Source organism: Cyanistes caeruleus, chromosome 8 (assembly GCF_971803275.1).
Source record: "Cyanistes caeruleus chromosome 8, bCyaCae1.hap1.1, whole genome shotgun sequence".
Taxonomy (NCBI): domain Eukaryota; kingdom Metazoa; phylum Chordata; class Aves; order Passeriformes; family Paridae; genus Cyanistes; species Cyanistes caeruleus.
In genome coordinates, this window is record NC_141708.1 from 8,057,927 (window position 1) to 8,082,697 (window position 24,771).

At 39.9% G+C, this 24,771-nt stretch overlaps 1 protein-coding gene across 50 annotated transcripts; it reads right to left on the bottom strand.

Moving 5' to 3' along the window:
• Positions 1-1,485: 1,485 nt before the first annotated feature.
• Positions 1,486-21,043, bottom strand: TDRD1 (tudor domain containing 1). Of its 50 annotated transcripts, XM_086899228.1 has the most exons (24): positions 18,164-18,213; positions 17,862-17,911; positions 17,664-17,734; positions 17,042-17,154; positions 15,842-15,906; positions 15,498-15,645; positions 15,003-15,108; positions 14,647-14,686; positions 12,986-13,034; positions 11,412-11,492; positions 10,908-11,084; positions 10,300-10,407; positions 9,627-9,797; positions 9,114-9,362; positions 7,597-7,719; positions 6,600-6,710; positions 6,249-6,419; positions 5,068-5,319; positions 4,440-4,556; positions 4,116-4,226; positions 3,691-3,858; positions 3,144-3,365; positions 2,925-2,971; positions 1,486-2,325 (listed from the first exon to the last, which is right to left on the bottom strand). In XM_086899228.1, exons 4-24 carry the CDS (start codon positions 17,103-17,105, stop codon positions 2,233-2,235), a joined length of 2,673 nt encoding a protein of 890 aa, XP_086755354.1. In that variant the 5' UTR covers positions 17,106-17,154; positions 17,664-17,734; positions 17,862-17,911; positions 18,164-18,213; the 3' UTR covers positions 1,486-2,232. The 50 variants fall into 50 exon arrangements, with proteins under 50 accessions (XP_086755354.1, XP_086755352.1, XP_086755338.1 ...); XM_086899226.1 differs by lacking the exons at positions 17,862-17,911; positions 18,164-18,213 and adding an exon at positions 20,599-21,043; XM_086899212.1 differs by lacking the exons at positions 17,862-17,911; positions 18,164-18,213 and adding an exon at positions 19,224-20,983.
• Positions 21,044-24,771: the final 3,728 nt, after the last annotated feature.

Consider the following 24,771-nt stretch of genomic DNA (forward strand, 5'->3'; position numbering starts at 1 on the left):
AGAGGCCCTGGAGCAGAGCCAGCAGGCCCCGCAGCAGCACCGAGTACAGACACACATTCACTGCCTCACAGCAGCCTCAAGTAGCTTCATGAAGGATTCCATTTTCTTCCAGGATGTTTTTCCACAGAAAACTATTATTGACCTGTGAGGAGTACCATATTCACACCTATCACACCTGGAGGAATGATGTAAGGGGCCTGTTCTAAAAATTATGCTATTATTATTTTTCTGTGCCAGTACTAGTAGTTGCACAGAACCGAGCTTTTAGTCAAAGAAGAGCTCACATACCTCTTCCCACACAAAACCTAAGCATCAATCAGTAATTGAATTGTACAGGCAAAACACACCCTTGTCTGTACACAGTATGTACACCAAGTGCTAAATAAATAATTTCAGTCAAACCCAGTAAGCAAAGTATGCCCAAGATCCTCCAACACTGCTTCATAAGTTAAAATTATCTTGTAAGCATAAAAAAAAACCTTGTTGTTTTACAGTGCTAGGTAATTTTTACTTATTTCATACTACTTCTCTTTCAAAAGTGCTGTTATTCTAGACTTCCAGTTCACTTCGTTTTTCATGTTCAGAAGGGAACAAAGAAATTTTATTTTCAAGAGCATGCATGTAACTAAGTCTAGATAAATATAATCTATAGGTGACAGTTCATCACTTCAACTAAAGATTTCAAGTAGATTGAGAGATTAAAACTAGCAGAGAAAAAAAAAATGCAAGAGGAAGCCAAGGCTACATGAGGAACTCCACTGGGTTTCCATACTTTTTGCTTGATTTGTTCCTACATCAATGCTCCCAAGAGTTCACCTGAAAAGGAGGGGTGAACTAAGTATCTGAACCAGCTGAAGTCCCTTCATCTCCAATTACTACCAAGTGCCTTTGTGAAACACCAACCACTGCTTTCCAGCTTTGTTTATCCAAGTAGAACAAGCAAAGATTCACTTTTCCTTTGTTTATGAAATGCTTCTGGCTACTGTAGTCAACTCATCTTCTGAAATGCAGTGCTAGGAGAGGGTGGATGTGGACAAGTGAAGAAGAGGTGTGGGAGTAGTAAAACATCAGTGAGGTGCTGTGAGTGGGGGCAAATGCTTGTGCAAGGCACTCCGGTCCTAAGGAGTCGAAGGACACCTGACTAAGCCACAGTCTTAGTTCAGAACCAGGGGCATGAACAGAACTCCAGAAATCCAAGAGCAAGCATTCATCTGATTATTAGTTACTACACGAATTTGATAGTACAGAAACTAAGAGGCAGAAAAAAAAAAAAAAATTTGAGTGTAATAAAACATTAAGTGAAAGGAAAATATTTTGTAACGATTTTAATCTCCAGGTTCTCCCAATCTGCAAAAGCCCAAACTTGAAGTGTGTGCTTTAAATGGACAAAAAGGCTGACTCTGCACTTTCAATCAGCAAATGGCTACTGTGTTCTACAAAGAATAATTTGACATTCCTGAATTACTCAGAAATGACAACTAGGTATTCAACTGAAGAAATACTGAAAAACTCTTTAATAATTTGATGCAGTATTTTTGTCATAGCCTAGAATGGGTCTTTTTTATGATGATGAAAAAACTTCATGGGGTAGAGATCCTGATGATGTAGCTACACACAAAACAGCTTCAATACAATTCACTTCAAAATAACATTCACAGATGCATATTATACAGCATAAGTGTAAAGAAAGAACTGTGCACAATAAAGTATTTGCTGATTTTAGAGAACTACCTGTATGCAGTCCAAGACAACATTCAACTTTTAATGGTACTCAAATCAAGTTTATGAAGAACAAATCTCAGTCTAACTTTAGACCAGAAATTAGATTGAAAGATGAATAAACAAAAAAGGTAGTTTCCCAAGTAATATAAATGGTACCAAAGTTAAGTGAGCCTTACAATTGCAATAATTTCAAATGCCAGTCTGCAGAAGAAACTCACAATGTAATGGCCATTCCATAAACTTCTGTGCATTCAACAAGAAAATACAAGCAAAAAGTTTAGTAGCACATGGTGGTATAAAATGAGAACAGAACAGAAATTTTAGCTTGCAGCTTTGCAATCCTCTAAGTTACATGCTTGGGTCACAGTAACAATGCAAGCATACAGCTAAATGCAGGAACTTAAACAGCACAGTTTCTATGAAGTGACCCTCATTGATGCTCTTGATCTTCAAAAAAAGGAACTGCAGCAACTTGGTGGACATGCAAATGAAATGGTGCATGTCAGAGACTTAGTGCTCCAGCAGATTTTTCATATCAGTGAATCCATCTGGATTCCCAAACTTGTTTAAAAGGAAGAGTAGGACTTGTTTATGCTTTTCAAGCTGTGGAATAAGCAGAAAGAGTTAGAAGTGTACAAATCTTTTTTTTCTTTTATTGCTGATTTCAGATCAGGGTAGATACTGATACAACAAATTCAGCTAAGTAACAATTAATTCAATAAATATATTCAGTTCCCTTCTGTTGCAAAATCTTCTGGAAGGGAAAAGCCAATAGAATTTTAACCTATTTCCCCTTGCCCATGTATGTGTCCTTTTTTTTTCCCTGAAGCAGCTTCCTCAAACCAAATTGATTAAATACTCAAATTAAGATTGACATCAGCATCTTAAATTAGACAACAGAGAAAAGTATCACTCCTGAGACTTCAAACTCTAAAAAAGTGAAGTAAGAACTGTATGTGGTACATTTCTAAAGTACAGACTAATGAAGTCTATGCGCTCTAAACATGATCCTCCCTCAGCTTCAGGGTGCTCTAAATATTACCTTATATAAAACAAACTGAGAAAAAGTGCCAGGATGCATTTCACAAAACTTCCATGTTTCAGTAGCTATTATTCCCCCTTCTCCCATTTGCTTCCTACCCAGGGTTTCTTTTGAATTCTGGAAACATAAAAAAGAATGCATTGCTTGGAGTGAATCTTACTTGCACTTTTAATTCCATGCAGCAGCATTTGGTCTCACCTCCATTACCTAAAAAAACCAAAGTGAATGAGCAAAATACACACATACATTCTTTCCCTAATTTAAGAAGTGACATGTGGCATTGTCCAGAATTTTTAGAAGGGAAAGTCATTTAGCTACCCCCCATGATTACAAGTTCTTCAGAAGAAGCAAACTGAAGTAATCAATCCAAAATATGTACCTTGATGTTCACCATGAGAGTTTTCAGCACTGCAGGATGTGACCAAACCCTCCTTCAGCAGTTTGTCAGCTACATTTACATAACCATTATCAAAGTGTTTCTCCACTGTTACTAAATTAACATTTCCATTAATCCCTTTCACTGTAATTGTGACGTGTTGCTTCAATAATAGTTTTTTCAAAGTGTCAAGCACTAATGGAGACCACTCAGCTTTCTCTATTCCTGCAAGAAAAGGAACATCAAGTTTATTATATCAATAATTCTTTTAAGATATAACTTGAATTATATATGTTTTGGAAAATACGATGCTAAATTTTCCTCATATAAATAGCTTACACTCTAGAGATAATGAACTAAAAACATGTTTTCTAAACCAGCTTTTACCATGTTTACCGATATACTATTTCAGAAGATCATCACGTTGTGTACCAGTGTTAAGGAATGAACACTACCACCAGAACAGGTACACATCTATAACGTTCAAGAAAACTTGTCAGGGGTTTTTGGGGTGGTTTTTTTTTTGCTTATTTTGGGGAGGTTTTTTTACCTGCAAGTGAACATGTAATTGTCTGAAAAGGCAGCTTTAAATAGGAATCGGTGATTGGCAGCACCTTTGAAAGGGGTAAAGTTTCTGTGCTGCCATAGTCTCCATAGAGTACTTTCACTGAAGACTGGGAAGCTTCCAGAACAATAGCTCTGTACCAATTGCCATTACCTGAAAAGATTGGGATAAGAATAGTCACTTATGAAGAATCATCTTATAAACACAGTTTATTGCAAGAACAAGAAAACTGTAGAGTTTTCCAGGGATTTTTAAATACTATGGTGGGTATATAAAAGGCCAACTGACAAGAAGCACAATTAAGAGATCCATTAGCACTTTCAAGTTGGTGTTTTTTCTTCATCTGAAACAAAAATAAAAGGTGTGTTTTACACTGGCCAAGGAAATGGAAGGACAAACAATTGTCTCACCTGAGAACTGAGCACAACAGGCTTCACCCAGCTTTGGTTGGAAGGGCTGTTTGTTACAAGATCTACAATAGTCTTCCAGTGAAATCAGCTCCTTCAGGAGCTGCTTTTGACCTACAGAAAAAAACCCACACTGACTAACCACATCTGGGTACCATGAAGAGCATAATTAAGCCTCCCTGCTCCCACCTTTGACATTTTTTGTATTTTCCTACTGTCCAAGATACATTTCTACACCCTTCAGTTCACTACACACATTCATTTTATTATCTATCTTGCAACAGTGTCTTCTTACTGGTATTAGGAACAAGGAACATTTTTTCTTACCCTTATTTGGAACTGGTACAGCATAGAACAAGTCTGGGCTTACAACTTCTGTTACCCAGACAGACATGGTTTCATCTACAGCCAATTCAATTGACTTCCAGTGCCCAAGTGAGGTTGCTAATAGAAATTGTAAGAAAATGCAGTGTTATCACTGTCCTCCAAGCACACATGTATTTTAAGGAACTGCTTTGATATTTATAATACTTTTTTGAATTTCAGATACAACTACGTGTCTTCCCTTCAGGAAGACAAATCTAAACCAAGATAAATGATGCTTACTTTGCTGTTCATAAACTGTTACCACATAAAAGTAGCTAAAATAAAAAACACCTCAGAAAAATTAAGATCTTGAAAAGCAAACATGAGAGAACTTTCAGCCATAGAAAACTGCTAATTCTCTGATTCCCACAGAGTCAAACAACATTCATTTAAGACAAATACAGCATTTTTTCCTTCTCTTTTTGTCTGTAATGCCACCTGCAGGGCAGCTGGTGTTCACCTGTAAGAACTGATTTTATAAACAAAACTACGCATTGATACTAATTGTAGTTAAACAAGAAAATAACAGTTAAAGGCTGGAATACAGAAAATTCTTGTTAAATCTAGAAGTTAACAATTTTTTAATTACCTTTTTGGTCAACAGACTTTGGAAAGTTATTGTTATCTTGTAGAACTTCCTTTACAACCTTTACAACCAGTTTTTCTGAAGTTAGTATCTCATTGATCATTTTTGGACAATCTGTGGAATTGTCAGTAAGCACCACACCTGCCCCATCTTCAGAAAGGGAAGTTACTGTGGCTTGAAGCTCTAAGCCTGAAGCATACATATGAAATCTTTTTGTAGCTTCTGGACTCCATTTGCTATTTCCAGGCTTTATACCTAGGAAGTAAAATAACTGTTAAAATATCTCCATTCATTAATATTGACTTTCCTCAACATTTATGATTTCCTTTGAAAAATACTTTAAAAAAAAAACATGTCTTCAGAGCATATCCTGAAAAATCAAGGCTACTTTTACTACTCCAGGGCAACACATTGTCCTTCATCCTGTTACCTGCTCTCCCTCTTCCTCCTTTTTTTCTAAATGCCCACATTTCCTCGGGACTCCCAAGTTTCATCTTTTATATCTTATGATTCAGCCAAGGAAATCCTTTGCACAATCCTTAGCACAAACAACATTATTAAGACTGTTTTTGAATCAGTATAATCACGCCTTTTTATCAAAGAAGCAGACAAAACATAAGTGTTTTAAGGTTCTTTGGGTGTGGGAACAGCAAAAGACACTTGAACAAAATAAGGTTTTGAGCTTTTTCCTGTTTCCACATTTTTCATTTTTAAACCAAGCAGACTACATCAGAAAGAAAGAAAAATTCTGCAAATTTTTGAACAGTGTGGAAAAAGATTTTGCAGAACATTGAGAAACAACAGTACAATGCCAAACTCTTCAGGAGTCAAATGAAAGAGAACTGAAAGGCCAACCTGCTTCATTAAAACAGATTAGCTCCTTTGCCTGCAAAAATTTTGAGAAATATAATTGCCAAAAGCACATTCACTCCTAGCAAGGCAACAACCAAAAACCAGTAAGCACTACAGATGAAGAAGAACTAAACAGCTCCCTTTGACCAGTAAAAGCAGTAAGCAAAGTCCATGCAGATCACTCCAGATCACTGCAGGAGCTCAGAGAAGAGAAAGCAAACAAACAAAAGAACAGAGTTCTGCACAGTATTCCCTGTCATCACCTCCTTCCCCCAAAGCAGCAAGTCTCTAAAAGCAAGAGCTCTTGTAAGAGAAAATTCATAAGGATTCACCTGAGAGCCAGCATTTAATTGCTTGAAATGGAAGTTTTAGGAATGAGGAGGAGATCTGTCTGATATTATCCAGTGGTACTTCCTCAGTATTTCCATAGTCCACAAAGCTCACTCGAACAATTCCATCTGAAGTAACATTTTGCACCACAGCACGGTACCAGTTACCATCCTCTGATTTTAAAGAAGATTAAAAAAAAAAATTAATAATTATTTCACACATTTGCTAAGTCTACCAGCTTTCACTTGTTAGTAAATAAATATAATTATTTGCTGTCCTCTTCCAATGTAAACCGTCAGCTAATTTTTCATGTTCACCCTATAAAAACGAAACTATTTTAGTCTGTTACTTGCCAGAGTAAAAAGCACAGCAAGGGTCTCCATTCTTAGGCTCAAAAACATCTGGTGGTGTTTTCTGACAGTGTTCAGACAATGATTTGTTAAGTGAGTTCAGAGCAAGTAACTCTGAAAATTAAAAAGAAAAAACGAAGATTAGATCAATTAAATGAGCTGGACTTGAACTTTATCAATGCTGTTCACTCTACAGTTTACTTTAAACCTTCAAAGGTATTCCTTGACTACATAAGCCGAGGAACAAACATCCCTCACTTTTTAAGAGCTGCCCCATACTTTTTGTTTGAATGCCTTTAGCTCCCTCTTCAGCCACTGAATTTTGTCACATTCTTCTAACATTTAAAAAGCGAGTAGCTATCAGAAGTCTTTATACAGACTTCTGGTAGATAAACAAGATTAGATTTTTAACTAATCCAACAAGAAGTCATGTCTCAATGGCTGCATTTTCTCATTTTTGCATTACAATTATTATATCTCTAAGTTTTTATAAATTACAAGAGTGGACTAGAGAAAGCTCCAGTAAATACTGTCTTGGCACAGGGAACATGTCTCTTATTTGCTTTTATTAACAGAACCACTGAATAAGGAAGGGGGGAGAAGACCTTCCAACATCATGTAGTCCAACCATCAACCCAGCACCACCATAATCATCCCTAAGTACCAAATCCAGATGCCCCTGGCACACTTCCAGAGACAATGACTCTACCACCTTCCTGGAAAACTTATTCCAAAGCCTGGACACTCTTCCAGTGAAAAAAAAAATTAAGATATCCTTTGGCTAGGTTATGGTAACTCTTTCACTTTCCTCTAATGCCTATCTTCAGCATTTCCAAAAATATCAATTTCTTTGTCACTCCACTTGTATTCTTAGATAAAAACCTCAGAGGTAAGCCTTTGTACTGTAAGCTTACTTGACATAGTAGTTCATTAGAACAATAATAAATGACAAATCAAAAGCAAAGAAATTATCAGAAAGAATTCAGCTGAATAAACTTACCATGGCTGTTTGAAATCTGACAGTAGAATTCTCCAGGATTGTACACTGTACATACTATGACACTGAGTGTTTGGTTAAGAGTTAATTTAATCCACTTGCACATTCTTTTGTTCGTTGTGTCCTCTAGAGAGGACAGAGAAAAGCACAGAATGAAAAGAAATTAAAGTAACTCTTACAGGAAAAAAACCCCAAAACAATCCCAAATACTCATTTGTGTCCTCAAGTTTCTTGTTCTAAACTGTCCAACAGACAATTACCAGTGAGAGCCTCACTGCAGAGTAAAACCAAGTCAGAGAAACATGCCAGTTGTTTAAAGTATTCTTCATTCCCAAAAAGAGCAAGCCACAGATAGCAGGGAAGAGTAATCACAGAAAGAGGTAAAGACTAGCTGGCAACAACCTGGGCAAGAGGGACACTGGGGAACCTTGGTTCCTGGAAACAGGGTAGGAAGCATAGAAGAGGGAAACATCAGTCATCAAGACTACTGAAAACAATCTAAGGAAGAAGAGCAAAAAATATTACTATAAAGACTGGTTGCAGAAATTTGCACTGTATATTTAACTCAGGTACCTAAAAGATGCTTATTTTTTAATACTTTTAATATTTTTTTAATAATAATCATGGGAACACTAAATCATGGCATACTGGAGAACAGAGTTAAAAACTTGCATTCAACAGCTCAGTGACAGAAATTACAAAAAGGTGAGAGGCAACCAATAAACCAAGAAGTACAAAACAAGTCCTGGATGAGGGCCACAGATCAGAATGTGCTTAGATACAGCCAGGAAAGCTACTGTTTATTTGAAATTTTTGTAAGATTCCTTACTCTTCTGAATACACACAAGGAATAATTGTGTCCTGGCCACAAGGCATCTAGGGAGAAAGACTGAAATTATTTAAACATAGACTTGACAAAAAGTTTTCAGTACCAATGGATCAGAAGAGAACATGTATGTTTGCCAGACACAGGATGGAAAGGAATTTAGCATGCTTCATCTAAGAGAAGCCAGGAATCTCCCCCAAGATTTCAAAGAAATTCAATGCAATTTTTGCAAAAATCTCTCAGATTGAAACTTTGGTCACTAAATTCAAACAAGTCAATTTAAGCTTAGACTTGAAGCTTTATAAGCTACCACAGTCAAATTTTCAAAGACTAAGTATGTGGGTTTATGTGTAAAATACAGGACAATGAAAATGAAGTAAATATTATTTGCAGTGATGGATTAGGGTGTAAGAACAGCAGGTAATAAATAACTCATCATAGCCTAATTCAACTGGAAATTCAAAGACTTCTAACCAGAGTAAGTACCAATTTCCAAAAGCAAGCAATTACAACTTTGTTAAGCATGAACACATGGACACACACATACAGACACACAACTTCTTTACTGCTAAGTTGCTAAACTTGGACTTGTGAAGGCTAGACTTGATAAGCCAGACTGAAAAGCTCTTACCATATAGGTGCCCACTGTAGCAGGAGGTTAACTGCCAGTACAGTAGGATGTGCTCATACTCACCACTGGCCTGCTCAACATCACTCCCTCTGGCTGCTGGTAAGGCCATGCTCAGCTCCTCAGCTGCAAAGCCTTCCTCGATGAGACGGCTTGATATATTTACTGCTGGAGTACCTGATGCATCTGTAAGCTGCACCACAGTTCTAGAATTCTTTTTATCCACTACTTTTACTGTCAACACTTTGTCTTTCACCAGTTTTTTCATGCAAGAAATACCTTCTGAGGTCCATGTTCCTAATGGTGGCTTTACACCTAAAAAGTCACATAGTATGGAAAGGTTCTGAGGTCAGTCCAACTCTCACCAATATGTAGACAGGTACAACAACTGCAAGTACATTCTGAAATATTTGTCACATTTTGTAGATATGCCATGGCAATTAAGAATTCTGGAAATAATGCCTACCATTACTTCCATCCTCCCCCATATTTCAGTGTGATATACTATAGGTGTGATGGTTATTTAATACCACTTCTTCCCCCTATCTAGTTTGAAACTGCTTATCATTTACTTCATACCTGCCAGGCTACATCTTATGGCTTGGGCTGGCAAGTCCATTAATCTTGGAATTATAGGACGAAGTCTGGTCAGTGGAAGAGAGTCAGAATTACCATAATCCATATAGTCCACCAAAACAGTGTCTTCAGAAACATAAGCTGTAACAGCAGCACGATACCAAAGGTTGTCTTCTAGAAAGAAGGATACAGATGTAATGTCTGAGAACAGAATGATTTTTTTTCCCAGACCAACATAAACATATATCCATCTCAGTGCAGCTCAGGACTACCAGGTGTTGGCTAAGCAGCACTTTGAGAAGCAGTCTATCAGAACAGCATCATTACATATAATCTCATTTCTTCTGTGCTTCTTTTGCGGACTGAAATTTCAAAGATATATTGATTTCCAACCCCGGGGAAATTATGCTTAGCAAAATAAAACCCCCAAATTTTCCATGATCTCTTAAAAACCTATTCTAAGTAATCTGAATCCAATGTCAAGAGCTTGCTCCATAAAGGGACATTCTAAAATTGGTATTTTGCAAATATAATTTCTTAAATCACTACCAAGCATCACCCACAGCTAAAAATCAGAGGCAAATACACTGTATATGAAACATTTCTAAACATATTTACAAAATGTATCTTTTTGGTAATAAATTTGAGTGACATAGTATTTCACTCAATTTTTTACCTGTGAACTGGGCACAGCACACATTGCCAGCAGCAGGACGGAAAGATGGACTACTGGGAAATTTGTCACAGTATTCATTAAGAGAAGCTTCAAGCTCAGCAAGCTGACCTGATATTAAAATAAATAGGTTTTGGAACATAGCTTGTCTTACAATTATTACAAAACAATTAAGCTTAAAGCCTGGAAGAACATCTTGTAGTCTAATGGAAATTATTTCAAATGTTTAACATTGATCAGACTAGGGCTCCTCAATCATTAACATCCAAGAGAGTCCTCATGTGTGTCTGAGGAATCACAGCAGTGAACAGACAGGGAAAACTAGTAATGGATTTTTTCAGCAAAGGGACAAAGCTGAAGCCAGTGCAAATTGAAAGCAAGCTAGTGAAAGCATGCCAAGAAGAAACCAAGGAAGACAGCTCTTCCAACAACAGGCAGATGATGAGGTATGCCACTTCTTCCCAAAGGACACACCTTGCTACTGATTACCCACAATTAAAAGGCTGCACATGGACACAGAAGAAAAAAATCACCGTCTTCCAGCCACTTCCTACCAAAGAGAAAAATGCCATAGTGGGCACTGTACATCCCATGTCCAACCCAACACTTACAGGCACTTTGCATCCGCTGACAAAAAAAGGTGTCTGGATTTTGAATGTGCGAAACCACACCAGAAAATTCATCTCCAATACTTAAAGAGACAAACTTGGCAACTGAATTAGTACAGTGAGTAAAGTCTTCATCTTCAGGTATTTTTTTTTCACTTCCCTTGGAATGGTTTTCTGATACTGCACATAAAAAAAAACAAAAAAAGGTTGCCAATCAAAAGCTAGCTGACTTTGAAAATATAAATATACTGAAATAGTTTATTCTTTTTATTGATGCTTTGGACTTTGAAGGCTCCTGTCATATTATGTAATTAATGCTGACATAGTAACTACTACACAAATGTTTTATACTATTAAAATGTGTATGAGCTAATGTCAGTAGTGACCTGAAGGAAGCTCTACTAGCCAACATTTTTAAGTTTGAGATGATACTAGTGAGCAGTTAGAATATCATGCAGCACAGGCAGACCTAAAATTACCCAAGTTTAGCTTGATTTGCTTGCTTACCTCTTGAAGAGTCTCCTTTGCCATCTATTCCTGAAGTTAAATGAGACTTCATTTCTAAGGGAATTTTATTTTGGCAGTCTTCTAAAATATAGATGCAAGAATAAAAGACTTATCATACAAAATAGCCATCAGCTAGTTCCACTTCAGAACCACCCTCAGCCAGATCTACATTCCTATCACAAGGTGAGCATGTTCTACTTATTTGTTCAGCACTTAATGTTTAAAATGCAAAACAAAGGTAATTTCAGAGTAGCTCAACTACTTGAGTTCTCTGGGCATATTCACAGCTCCAAGACTGTCTGACTTCGTAAAATGAGCAAAGCAGCAACAATCAACATTTACTTGCAGTCACAAAAGACTGTGAGCTGAAAAACTGATTGCTTTTCAGACACAAGGATTCATGACCTACCTCATTATTTACAACACTGAGTATGTAACGATTTAGACAAGATGTCTTTGTAAATCTTGGTTTCTCAGCTATTACATACTCCATTTCTGATGCATGAAGCAGTAGTCCAAACTTTCAATACCATTATTTTCAAATTAAAACCTCAATACAGGTTTTTCAGTTGCTTATAAAGTCTGGAATGAATGCATGGAATATTTCAAGAATGCAGCGACATTTACGTGATTTCTCTCCAAAATATTGGCAGGTTACATATCACTTCACCACTAGTGTGCTGTGAAGCAACCAGATGTGAAATATGCCCAGAACAATCCTTAATCAGTTGAATTTACATGGGACTAAAGTGAACCATCCTTTGACAGAGGATGGAGGTAAGCTTCCTGCACATAAGCAAGTTTAGCAAGCTAAGAGGATCGACCACCACATCCCTGAATGTTTCTGTGGGCTGCAGATCAATGAAATTAATATGGTCTTGGCTCTACATTGTTCCTGCTCTGCAGCCAGAGGAAACCCTAAACAACAGGGTTTGTTTATGACAAAAGGTACATCTTGCATGTATTGATCTGCTTTCACAATCAAACCTAGCTCAACTGAAAATCTGAATTCTGACTTCTCAAAGGTCTGGTGTTTAGCTTGTCTCTCACTGAAGCTTGCTAAGTTAGAAATATAAGCATGCTTACAGAGTTCTCCAGCTGGATACAGCAATATCCAATGATTGTTCTTTCTTTGGGATACTTAGTGAGCATGCATGAAATATAATGAAAGCTGGTAAAATCCTACCTGGAACTAGAAATTGATACTGTAATTTTTAAAGACTTAAAAATGCATAAGAAAGAAACAAAATTTTCTTGCATCTATTAAAACAGAAAAATAAAGCAGATAATCTAGAACACACTGAAGTTAATACAATTCCATTGGAAAAGTAACCTTACTAAAATTTAAGGTTATTAAGCTTAGCAAGGTATTTCAGGCACTGACATTTTATAGAAAGGTGAAATAAAGTAGAATTGAAAAAAAAAAAAAAAGTTAAGGGAGAGGCTGGGAGAGTGACAAGAAGGAGGAGGACAAAAGAAAAACCACTCATCCTCTACAGGTGTTGGGAGAGGAGAGTGAACATAAAAGCCTTAATTGTGGTGGGCTTTTTTTACCCACACAACCAAGCACTTACCAGAATCTGGAAGAACAACATCTACAGCAAAACTCAACCTCACTTCCTCCTGTAATATATCAACACCAGTTAGTGAACAGTGCCCTTCCCATGAGCTGAGAAAAAAAAAGCTGGCAATGCCTTCATTCCATCCTTTTCCTTCTGGATTATAATGGGCAAAGAAACACTTAATAGACTGGAAATAATTATAATTAGAACAAGAGGGCATAGCAGATTATTTCCCCCTATCTAAATGACTAAATAATCAAGACCTTAAGAAATACCACCTTGCATATTAAAGCTGCTGTTGCACTTGAAGTGCTACCAATTCAACTGATTTCTGCACTTTCTTCTGAAGAATTAGGAAATTAAAGTAAAAAGAAAGAATCCTCAGAAGCTGAATTACCCTATTTAAAACAGGTTCAAGTTACATTTAATATGGAGCTGTTCAGCTGTAGCTCCTTGTAGTAAGAAAGTTCAAGGAACACTGCAGAAATCTACTGAACATCAAAGAAGAACAAGTGCTGAAGACTCACACATTCACCTCCTCACAACTGTTTTACAGGACAACTCAGCTAAAATTCTCACTTATGAAGCTCTCATAAATAAGAAGAATTAATTCCACCTGTTTCCTCATAACCTTAACACCCCAGAGCAGATTACAGCTATTGCTTTATCTGCTGGCATCCATTTTTAAAAAGTCTAATAACTTAATGTAACCCACCTTAGTATCATTCAACATGCAATCTAAGCTCACTTCATTCTGCAGAACTTGTAAGAGCTTCAAGAGGTGAACAAGTTAAAAAAATACCTTCTGTTCTTTGAAAACAAAGTGACTGCCTATTTTTTATTCACATTTCACAGCTATTTGGTATAAAGGGCCCTCACCATCAGTTTCATTAGAACCCAGTCACAAGCACACACACAATAGGAACTAACAGGATGAACTAACAGAAGCCTCAAGACATGAAGCCTCCTTTCTAAATTCCTTCCAGTAAAAGAGATGAATAAGCTACTCCAAAGGAGTACATGACAAAGAAGTTCTACAGTGCAAACACAAGGCTAGTTGGAGGTATGCAAACTTAGTCATCTTCATAAATGTGATACCAAGAAACCACAAATACAGAAAAATCAACTCCTGCAGAAGAGTTCATAGGAAGACAGGGAGAAATGCTTGGCTCAAAGTAAGATCAAGAGAGGCTTCAACACATTACAAAGGAGAACTGTGTCATCTAGCTCCTTCTACAGCAAAGAAACAACAGCTTATCTCCATCTGTTATTGTATAATACTACATTAAATGTATTTCTCAAATAAATTTTCAAGGTTCTAAGAGTCAGCTCATGATTTTTTTCACAGAAACAAGACACCAGAAGTTTTCTGAGTTGGAGATACTACATCTGTTTCCTTCCCACAGTATTTCTCTAGCAACATCCTACATGTCTTGATTTTTAACTTTTTCACAAATGTTTTTTTCAGAAAAACCCAGGGTTGTCTGATAGTGCTTCTAAGAGTTCTAGAAGTAACAATTTTCTGAATACTTCTCCCAGTAACTTCTGATTTAAAACACTGATCTTTCTAAAAGGAGCAACGTGTTCATTTCTTGTACAGGTTAAATGAAGCACACTGCCACTCACTCACTCACAGCAGATCTATTCAAGACAATCAAAACTGTATTCCATACCTTAAGATAAACTCCCGTCTTGGTTTTGCTATTATTTAAACTGCAATCAAAGGAAAACATCTCAATTTGAAGAACCAAAGACTGACAAGTAACATTAATAATACAATCTACTTGCAAACAGATAAAAGGCTGTGCTCATACTATGTGATTTTTGCCAACCCTTACTCCTCATCCACTAAAATGCAGAATTACAAATATGGTAATATGTAATAATGACAGCCTAATAATGCAGTACTAGTCTAAGAATAAGCAACATATTTTACTGTAATACTGCCTTCCCATGCTCATTTATGTTGTAATGGGAAGGACACTGTCTTTCTGTGAAGATAATTTGGAAGAACTTTCAACAAACTTACTTCTGTTTAATGGGATCACAAACTACTCTATGTGCTGGCCAATCTTTTTTCTGACAATCTACAGAGCAATAGTATGTTTGCAGACACTGTGAACATCTGAGCTTTCCTAAAACAAATGAGGAAAAAGAAATGAAGTCTGAGCAAAACACATTGAAAGGAACAACAACTGTTTAAATATCTGCTTTACAAAACAGCTCCCCTGAAATTCTAAGCAAACAAAAATAGGAATTTGTATTCACATACAGCTATCAGACATTGCTGCCCAAACATCCCAAATTCCTTCTACATTTAAGGGAAAAAAAATCCCACCAGTTTCAATAAAGAAATACTCTCCTGCTTGTCAGCTCTGTTACTCCAACTTTGCTCTAAATAGTCTATACTTGTGTCTGAGAGTTAAAAATATACATCCATTTAAAGATATTTCTGAGGAAACCTGATCTGGTTTGACTGATAAATGTATTGTATGTCACAGACTACAGGACAGCAGGCACTTACCAAACAGACCACAACGATGGCAAGTGCCCCCTTTAGGAGGTGGTACTAACAAACTCAAGAAACTCTTATCATAGCAAATAGAAAAAGCACTCTTAGAGGAACATTGCAATTTCTTTGGCTTCCCATTAATCCAATTAGAATGTGACACCTGTGGAAGAAAAACCTGAAGTCACTCTTACTGGAAAAAAGATCACCATAAGGGTAGAAATACTGTAATATACAAAAATATGACAACAAAAGGAGACAAAACTTCTAAGTTCTAGAAAGAGAAATACATGCTGATAATTCCTGCTATCTAGAAATGCTCAGAATACTTGGGGCAACTATAAAGTGAAATAACTCACAGTATTTTCTTTATCAGCTGCAGCTATGCAGTTCTCTCTACCAGTTTTGTCTTCCATAGAACTTCCTAGAAGCAGAAGTATTTGCAAAGGGATCTGATTAAAAACACTAACACATGCCTATATTATGGAATATTTGCAGGAAGAAACAAGGCTCTTGGCTACTCCTACTATTCTGCCAGCCCATTTGAGTGAATGGAGATGCCTGGACCATGACACTCTGGAAGTCACTTGTTTTCATTCTGATACCATATTTATTCAATAGTGCAATCAGTGGTATTACTAAAACAACAGTTTCACCTTCTGTGCTTATGACTCAATACTGAGAAACAAAACAATCTGAAACAAGAGATTTTGATTTTCCAGTGAGTGCCTTATAAACCTTGTGGTCCTTTCTGTGAGTTTTTCTTTACCAAACAACTCTTAGAAGGTATTCAGCTAAGCTATAGTAGGAACTCTGCTTTTGTAAGTGGGCAACTTATCCACCTACAAAGAACTAGCCACTGTTCTAGGCTACTTATGCCATTAAAATCTTGTTCCAGTCTGGCAGGCCTGTCTAACGTCTCCACTGAGACAACATAAAGCTAGCATGGCCTTTTTTCCCCACCTGGAAGCAAGTCAATCTTGTAAACTCTGCCTTAACTAAAACTCTTGCCTAACATGAAATCAAATTTCATGAACTCTCCAGACCCAAGATGTTTGTACATAAAGCTACTTCAGATCTCCCAAAATGAAGCCTTTCCCTCTCCCCAACCTGGGGTAAGAGAACATGGATCAGACGACACCGAGGCACTTAAGAGGCAAGAAACATTGCTGAAGGAACTCCAACTCCCATGTATCACTCCAAATTCCCTAACACTTCAACTATCCTGGCAGATATTTTTTAGTTTCTGAGGCATTTCAGCATTTCAGCAGTCACAGGTTTGGATAAGTAGGAGTTATATCTATAAGCCATACTCATACTGATGATGTGTATCAATAATAAAGTATATACACAATCACAGAAAAATGAAGTCAAGATACCTCTGTCAAGCTTAGGACAAAGTTTCTCTTACTGCACTTGTGCTGCTATTAGAACTTTCTGTACTGTTTCTACATTTGTCAAAAATACCCTGTATTATTTGCTTACAAAATACTGGATTTTGTTAGATATTTCAGAAATTCAGCCTCAAAACTAAAAGCTTTTCAACAGTAAGTTGGTACCTGTGACCCTGTTGCTTAAATCTGCATCTGCAACTTCATTATGCTGAAGTGGTTCTGCCATCATGTAAAGGCTGACATTAGGGTATGACCAAAGGTGGCTATGGGCCAGGTAACTGCAAAAGCATGGATTTAAAGATTAATTCAGGCAGGCACACAAATTAAAGTATTTTTGGGTCATATTCTGAACATATATTTAAGCATTCATTTTGGAAGGCTAATTCTCTACCATGTATTTATTTTTTTTTTGCACAGTAAAACACTTTCTGCATTAAAGAACTCAACAATGAATACTGCAGGTTAAATGATGAAAATTCCTTTTGGAGAGGAACACATGGACAAAATAGGAGTGGCCATCAACACCTGCACATGAAGCTCGCCGTGTCTCTGGAGGAAACCTCGCTGTACTTTTGTTAAAAAAGTTTGTAGTCATAAAAAGCATAGGCTGCACTCCTGGGTTCCTCATGCCTGAGGGGAGCCACTGCCCCAACCATTCCCATTGCGTGAGGGGAAGCAATGCCTTGGGCTCTGCCAAAATGCTTTTTCAGCACCTACTTTCCAAATGCTAATATGCAATATAATTGTTCTAAATTAAAAGTATAGGAGAAAACAAACTAAAATGAACCTGCGAATACAGCAGAACAGTCTTCGAAGTGACACCGCAAACCAACTCCAGCAGAAACACGCTTTCAGCAACTGCAATTGAACAGGTGATATTAAAATTAAGTCATTTTAAGTAACTCAAAATAAAATTAGCCCCGTGCCACGGCCTCCAGCCGAGCTCGCCACCTCCGGCCCTCCCTACGCTCAGCAAAGCGCTCACCCCTGGGCCGCCCCCGGCTCCTTTCCCGGGGGAAAGCGAAGCGACCGCCACTGCCCCTCTCCCCCGAGAGCAGCGCTCACCCCGGGCCACCCCTGCCCCTCTCCCCCGAGAGCAGCGCTCACCCCGGGCCACCCCTGCTCCTCTCCCCCTGACAGCGGCACTCACCCCGGGCCGCCCCTGCCCCTCTCCCCCGAGAGCAGCGCTCACCCCGGGCCGCCCCTGCCCCTCTCCCCCGAGAGCAGCGCTCACCCCGGGCCGCCCCTGCCCCTCTCCCCCTGACAGCGGCACTCACCCCGGGCCGCCCCTGCCCCTCTCCCCCGAGAGCAGCGCTCACCCCGGCCCGCCCCTGCCCCTCTCTCCCCCTGACAGCGGCACTCACCCCGGGCCGCCCCTGCCCCTCTCTGCCCCTGACAGCGGCACTCACCCCGGGCCGCACCTGCCCCTCTCTGCCCCTGACAGCGGCACTCACCCCGGGCCGCCCCTGCCCCTCTCTCCCCCTGACAGCGGCACTCACCCCGGGCCGCACCTGCCCCTCTCTGCCCCTGACAGCGGCACTCACCCCGGGCCGCCCCTGCCCCTCTCTCCCCCTGACAGCGGCACTCACCCCGGGCCGCCCCTGCCCCTCTCTCCCGAGAGCAGCGCTCACCCCGGGCCGCCCCTGCCCCTCTCCCCCGAGAGCAGCGCTCACCCCGGGCCGCCCCTGCCCCTCTCCCCCGAGAGCAGCGCTCACCCCGGCCCGCCCCTGCCCCTCTCCCCCGAGAGCAGCGCTCACCCCGGCCCGCCCCTGCCCCTCTCCCCCTGACAGCGGCACTCACCCCGGGCCGCCCCTGCCCCTCTCCCCCGAGAGCAGCGCTCACCCCGGGCCGCCCCTGCCCCTCTCCCCCGAGAGCAGCGCTCACTCCAGGCCGCCTCCCCGCCGTCCGCGCTGCCCCACGCGGGAAGCAGGGCCGGCCGCTCACTCGAGGACCGTCGGCGGGAAGAGAGGAAGCAGCGGCCCCCAGAGGTCAGGGACGACTCCAGCGGGTCCCGGCGGATCCGTGCCGCTCATTCCGCCCCGCCCAGGCGGGACCCCGATGCTCAGGGGCGGAGCGGGGCATGTGCTGCCCGGCCGCACGGCCCGCGGTGCCGCCATCGCGGCCACGGAGCCTTCGTCTAGCGCGGGTTACTCCAGGCCCCGTTCAACCTGGCCTTGAGTTCTAACAGGGATCGGGCATCCACAACTTCTCTAGGCCTCACTACCCTCACAGCAAAGGATGTCTTCCTAATATCTAATCTAAACCCGTCCTCTCTCAGTTGGAAGCCATTCCTCCATGTCCGATCACTACATGCCATTGTAAAAAGTCCCTCTTCAGCTCTCTTTACCTTGAGGTACTGGAAGGTGCTCTGAGTTCTCCCCGGAGACTTCTCCAGGATGAACAGCCCCAGTTCCCAGCCTGACTTCATAGCAGAGGTGCTCCAGGCCTCTGAGTATCTTTGTGGACATAATTATCCACGATTGAACCAGTAACTCAAATTTTTATTTCATACAAATTCCGGAAATGGCTGTGAGAGCTAAGCAAAAAGCTGAAATTTGATTCAAAAAATTGATGCATTTGTATTTTGAAGTATTTGAATTTTGCCTTGCAGCCAAGAACATACATCATTTCATCTCCCATTTCCAGCCTATTCTCATTTTCCTTTGTCCTTTTTCCTCTTTCTTTCCTATACAAGGTGTTTTCCCCTTTTCTTCAACTTTTGTTTCCCACCTCCATGTCTGTGTCTTCATGGGAAAATACACGTCATCCTCAAGACTCCTGCAGTTTTATGCTACTACTCAGACATGATCTCAGGTGTTCCCAGTGCTGTGCAATTAAGCTTTCACCAAAAAATAAATTAATATGATCTATTTTAGTGCCTATATTGTTGTACTTATTATTAAAGTTTATAAAATCAGTGATGGGTTTTATTGTTACATGTTCTGTACAGCAGGGAATAATTATCTCTGTTCACAGAGAAGTAGCTGAAGCACAGCTATTTTGCCTTAAGCCATTTGGCATCTGGCGGTGACAGCGTTTCAGTCTAAATCATCTGTATTTAAATCTAGGATCCTGTCTGCCAAACCAAGCATTCTTAGAAAAAAAGGGAGCAACACATATTAGGGCTGCTGAGTTTTCTCTCAGTGGTTTAGATACCACCTACTAAAGTCAGAGGAAAGACTCTTCCTGGCTCACATGAGCCTCCAGCCTCCAGCTCCAGCCTGAGCAGAAGCTGAGTGGATCAGAGGCTGCTCTTAGAACAAGAAGGAAAATTACGGGGGGATATTGTGGGTTTTCAAGAAATCCACGTGCTAAATTGCTCAGCAGTGTGTATCAGAGTAGGCACACTCGTATGTGGGAGACTGCAGGGAGACAGGGCAATCATTATCATGCAGCCTTCATCTCTCTTCCCCTTGTTCCTCTGTCCCTAAAATTAGCCCAGTAATCATCATGCCTAGGAAGAACTAGTACCAGTAAGGCACTAAGAAATACTTCTCTGTCATTCAAACCTCTCTCTCAAAAAAAAATTCGGCTTTCTTTAGCTTAAAACATCGAGACAAGATGACCCAGCACTCTCTCCAACTTAATCTTAAAATCATCCAGTGTCGGGGAATCCACCACTTCCTTGGGGAGATTATTTCAATGGCTGATTTCTCTTATTGCAAAACATTTTTCTCCTGTGTCTAACTGAAATCTCCCCAGAAGTGATTTGTATCCATTACCCTTTGTCTTTTCCATGGGAGTCCATGTGAAAAAAAGGAATTTCCATCTTTTTTGTAGCCACCCTTTGTACTGATATGTGGTGATAAAGCCTCCTTTGAGCCTTCTCTTCTGACAGCCGAGCAAGCCCATTTCTCTCAGCTCTTCTTTTTATATCAAGCTTCTCAAACATTGATGTTCTTTGCAGCTCTTCTCCGGTCCCTCTCCAGCCTGTCCAAATCTCTGTTTTGTAGCAGGGACCAAAAGTGAACACAGCAGTTCAGGTGCAGCCTGGCAAGCACTGAATGGGGCAAATACTTCTTTATCCATGCTAGTGATGTCCCACGGTGAGCTGCTTGTGCACCAGGAACCCCAGGTCTGTTTCACAGAGCTGCTCCTCAGATAGGTAGGTACCAGCCTATGCTGCACTTAAGGATTACATTTTTCCAGGTGCAAGACATTACACTTGATCTTGTTGAACTTAAGGTTCTTGTTAGCTCACTCTTCCAGCCTATCCAGGTCTCCCTGCAGGGTAACTGAGTGTCAGAAGTTGCTGAGGAGAGTGCCCTTAGCATGGAGGCTGACAGAAGTGACATCCCAGGAGCTGCACGAGGCTGGTATGACTTGTCTGCAATTGTTATCAAGAGCCTTGGGCTTACGTTCACTGTAATAACTGTTCCAGCGTGTCACTAGCTCTAGGATCTAAATGCCCAGGAACCAGCTGAGACACCACTGTGCTACATGCTGAAAAAGGACAATCCTAGCAACGTGTAATGAAAATAATTTTTTCCAATTGTGACTTACTCAGAGCACTTGAATGATTGTAGTGACACTTGGGATTTACCATGTATAGGTCAGACATGATGGTGGAGACAAGCAGCTTCAGCAGAGATGCTGTCCTTACCTGACACGTGGAGGGAAGATGGAGCTTTGTGAATGGTGCTCCCTAAAGGCCCCTGGCAAACTGTGATTGCTCAGAATAAAATAGTTACACAATTGTCCTAGGGTGACAACAATGAAGGTAATTCCCAATGAAGAAAATAATAATTCTTTATGTGAAATTCAGCCTGCAGTAATTACATTACAACAGACCAGCCCTCTGACAAATACAGAAGATGAGATTTGGGCAAGCTGGACTCTGCTGCCATGGACATGGCCCTTTGACACCAGTGGTCTCAGAGGAGTGTATCACTCAGCACATCTGCTGTTTGAGCCACCTCATTGCTCTCCCTTAAAGTTGCTAACACTTCTTTAGCTGAAGGAAAAAACATAGGTTGCTAAGCCCTTTCAATGGGCAAAACTATAGAAATACTCTGGATAATTCACAAATGTCATCTGGAAACTGAGCAATTAGATGAACACTTCCTTTCCTTTTTCTTATATAACAAAGCATGATCAAAAAGCCAGAACCACAACCTTTTGAATATGTGGGCCAAATTCTGCTTCTGCCTCTGCAATGCAGAGCTTGTCTGCAGCAGACAAGTCTGTTGTGTAGGACTGTCTGTCTTTCAGATGGTGAATTCTCTCACTCAGGAATTGTTTTCCTCAGCATTTTACATGCCAAATAACAGCTATGGCTGGCTAATTAAGAGGCACAGTAATTCATTCTGATATAATACACATGCAAGTGGTTTGGGGAAGGACTCTCTCTGTGAACTGTTGTTATCATTCCCTAGGTATATGTGGCTGCCTCCTGGGAATAAGATACTCTTCAGATGAAAATTATAAGCACAGATATTACAAGAAACAGAACTGTCAACATCAGTTCTGGGACTAGAGCTGTGGGGAGTCCAGATGAGTACAAAAAAATCCTTTTCTTCTGCCTTTAAAAAAAAACTTCACTAACCAGGCTCTATTTTCTTAACCTAAAACCTTTTTTCTTAACCTTAACCTTTTTTTCTCTAAAAAAAAGTTCAGACTAAAAGACAAAAATCAGATTAAATTCTGCCAGATCTATTAGAACATACTAAACCACATATAGGTAACATCAGTGGGACTGCAGACAAAGTGTACAGCAAAGTAAAAGCACAAATCTTAAAAAGACTAGGGCCAGAGTATACTGATGTCTCTGCAGTTGTCTTTAAATAACTAGAAGGCCAAATAAGAAAAGAAGTATTTGGGCACTGAAGTGACCGTGTTACAGAGCCTCAGTGTGAACTTTGCAGCTCAGCTGCAGAACAGCAGCAGCAGTGGCAAGGAACCCTTCCTGAAAGCAAAGCTTGGACTTGTGTTGCATGGCAATTAGCAAGTGAGTGTTGCATGACACTGCTTTCTGAAAAGAGACAATTTTTACCTATCCATTCCACACTTGGTTTTTTTATGTATTTTTAGCAAGATGGAATGCACAGCATAATTTGAGCAAAGCAAGGGCTAGACACTTGCCTTTGAAATGTTATTTGGAGGTTAAAGTTGAGGGCATGAGTGTTCTCTGCAACCTACTTCCATTTGTGCTTTCAGCTTTGGGTTTTTAAAGACATCTGCTTTCATATGACTGACTCCTTTGCTGCTTTAGGGGTGATGGCTAGGACATTGTTTAGTTACCTGAAGCAGTATTATCTTTCCCAAAATAATGCACATTATAAGATTTATAGTTGTGATTGTACTGAAAGGTTTGCAGATTGATTTTCTTTAAGATCAAACACTTGTTTTTAAGAATAAGTTAAAACATTTTGTCCTGGTTTTGGCTGGGATAGAGTTAATTTTCCTCCTAGTAGCAGGTTCAGAGCTGTGCCTTGGATTTAGGATGGGAACAATGTTGATAACATGCTAATGTTTTTAGTTGTTTCTAAATAGTGTTTACACTACTGTCAAGGACTTTTCAGCTTCTCATATCCTGCCAGCAAGAAGCTGGGGGGGAGGGGGGGAACCCAGCTGGGACAGCTGATCCCAGCTGGCCAAAGATTATTCTTTGCCAAATGGCATCATCCTCAGTGCATAAACTGAGGAAAAACTGACCAGGGGCCACAGTTTGGGAAATGTCTGGGCATCAGTCAGTAAGTGATGAAAAATTGCATTGTGCATCACTGGGTTTGTTTATATTATCATGATTATTATTTTATTTTCTGTCACATTAAAATGTCTTTATCTCGACACGGAAGTTTGAGTCTTCCAATTTTCTCTTCTGCCCTGCTGGAGAGGGGAGTGAGCCAGCAGCTTTGGGGGCCCAAGTTGCTGGCTGGGGTTAAACAACAGGTTTCAAGGAGCATTTTCTAGGACCTCCAAATTTGCAGTTGTGGCTCTGAAATTCCAAATGCATAGAAAGAATATAGAGAAAAAGAACTTACTCTGAAATAACTCTCTCAATTAATGTTTGTAAGTGAAGTTATGCAGCACATTCTACTTTGAAGGTCATCCATGATACACACTGAAGAAATCATCACTGGGTAGCTGATGATTTCATTAATGTAGGAATGTGTATGCTTTTATATGTATATAAAAATAGATAAGCCAAAATAAAGAAACAATGTGATCTAACACCAATGTTACCCTTGCTATGAGTAGGGGATTGGACTAGATAATTTACTGAGGTCCCTTTCAACCTGAATTATTCAGTAATTCTAACTTGCTTTTCTATTGTTACGTTTAAGATGATACTGCAGGAGAGATGCCAGTGCTCATTTTAGTTGAGCTGCAATAGCAAATAAACTGCTTTCACTTAACAGCTTGTCTGCTAAGGTATTTTTTCAATTTATTTTTTATTAAATAAAATGGCATTTATGCCGTGCTCTGGATTCCAAAAAGCTTTGTGCTCTGCTGAAAAACTGCTGATCCCAGCATTGAAATGTAGTCCAGATTTTTGATGCCCAGTAAAATTTTCACCTTTTTTTTTTTTTTAATCAAATCAGAATAAGGAATGAAGTGTCAGCAGATGCTAAGTGAAGCTGTTTATTGACATTAGTGGATTGACTCTTATATGGCATGTGGGTGCAGGGGTTGGTTACGGAGAATTAGATGCTGCTTACTTAAGGGAGAAGATTCTATTTGTCATTACTTGTGCACTGGATCTTGCAAAAAGGAGAGGTATCTCTGTAACCATCTCTCCAAAAGCTGCTGGGGTGAAGAATCACTCCTCTAAGGCAGCTGCTTCAGGGCTGTGGTTTTAGATAGTGCCATGGAATGAATGTCTGACATGAGATTCCTTGTTAACGTAGTCATATATTTAAATGACAAAAAAAAAAAAAAAAATGCAGATTGAA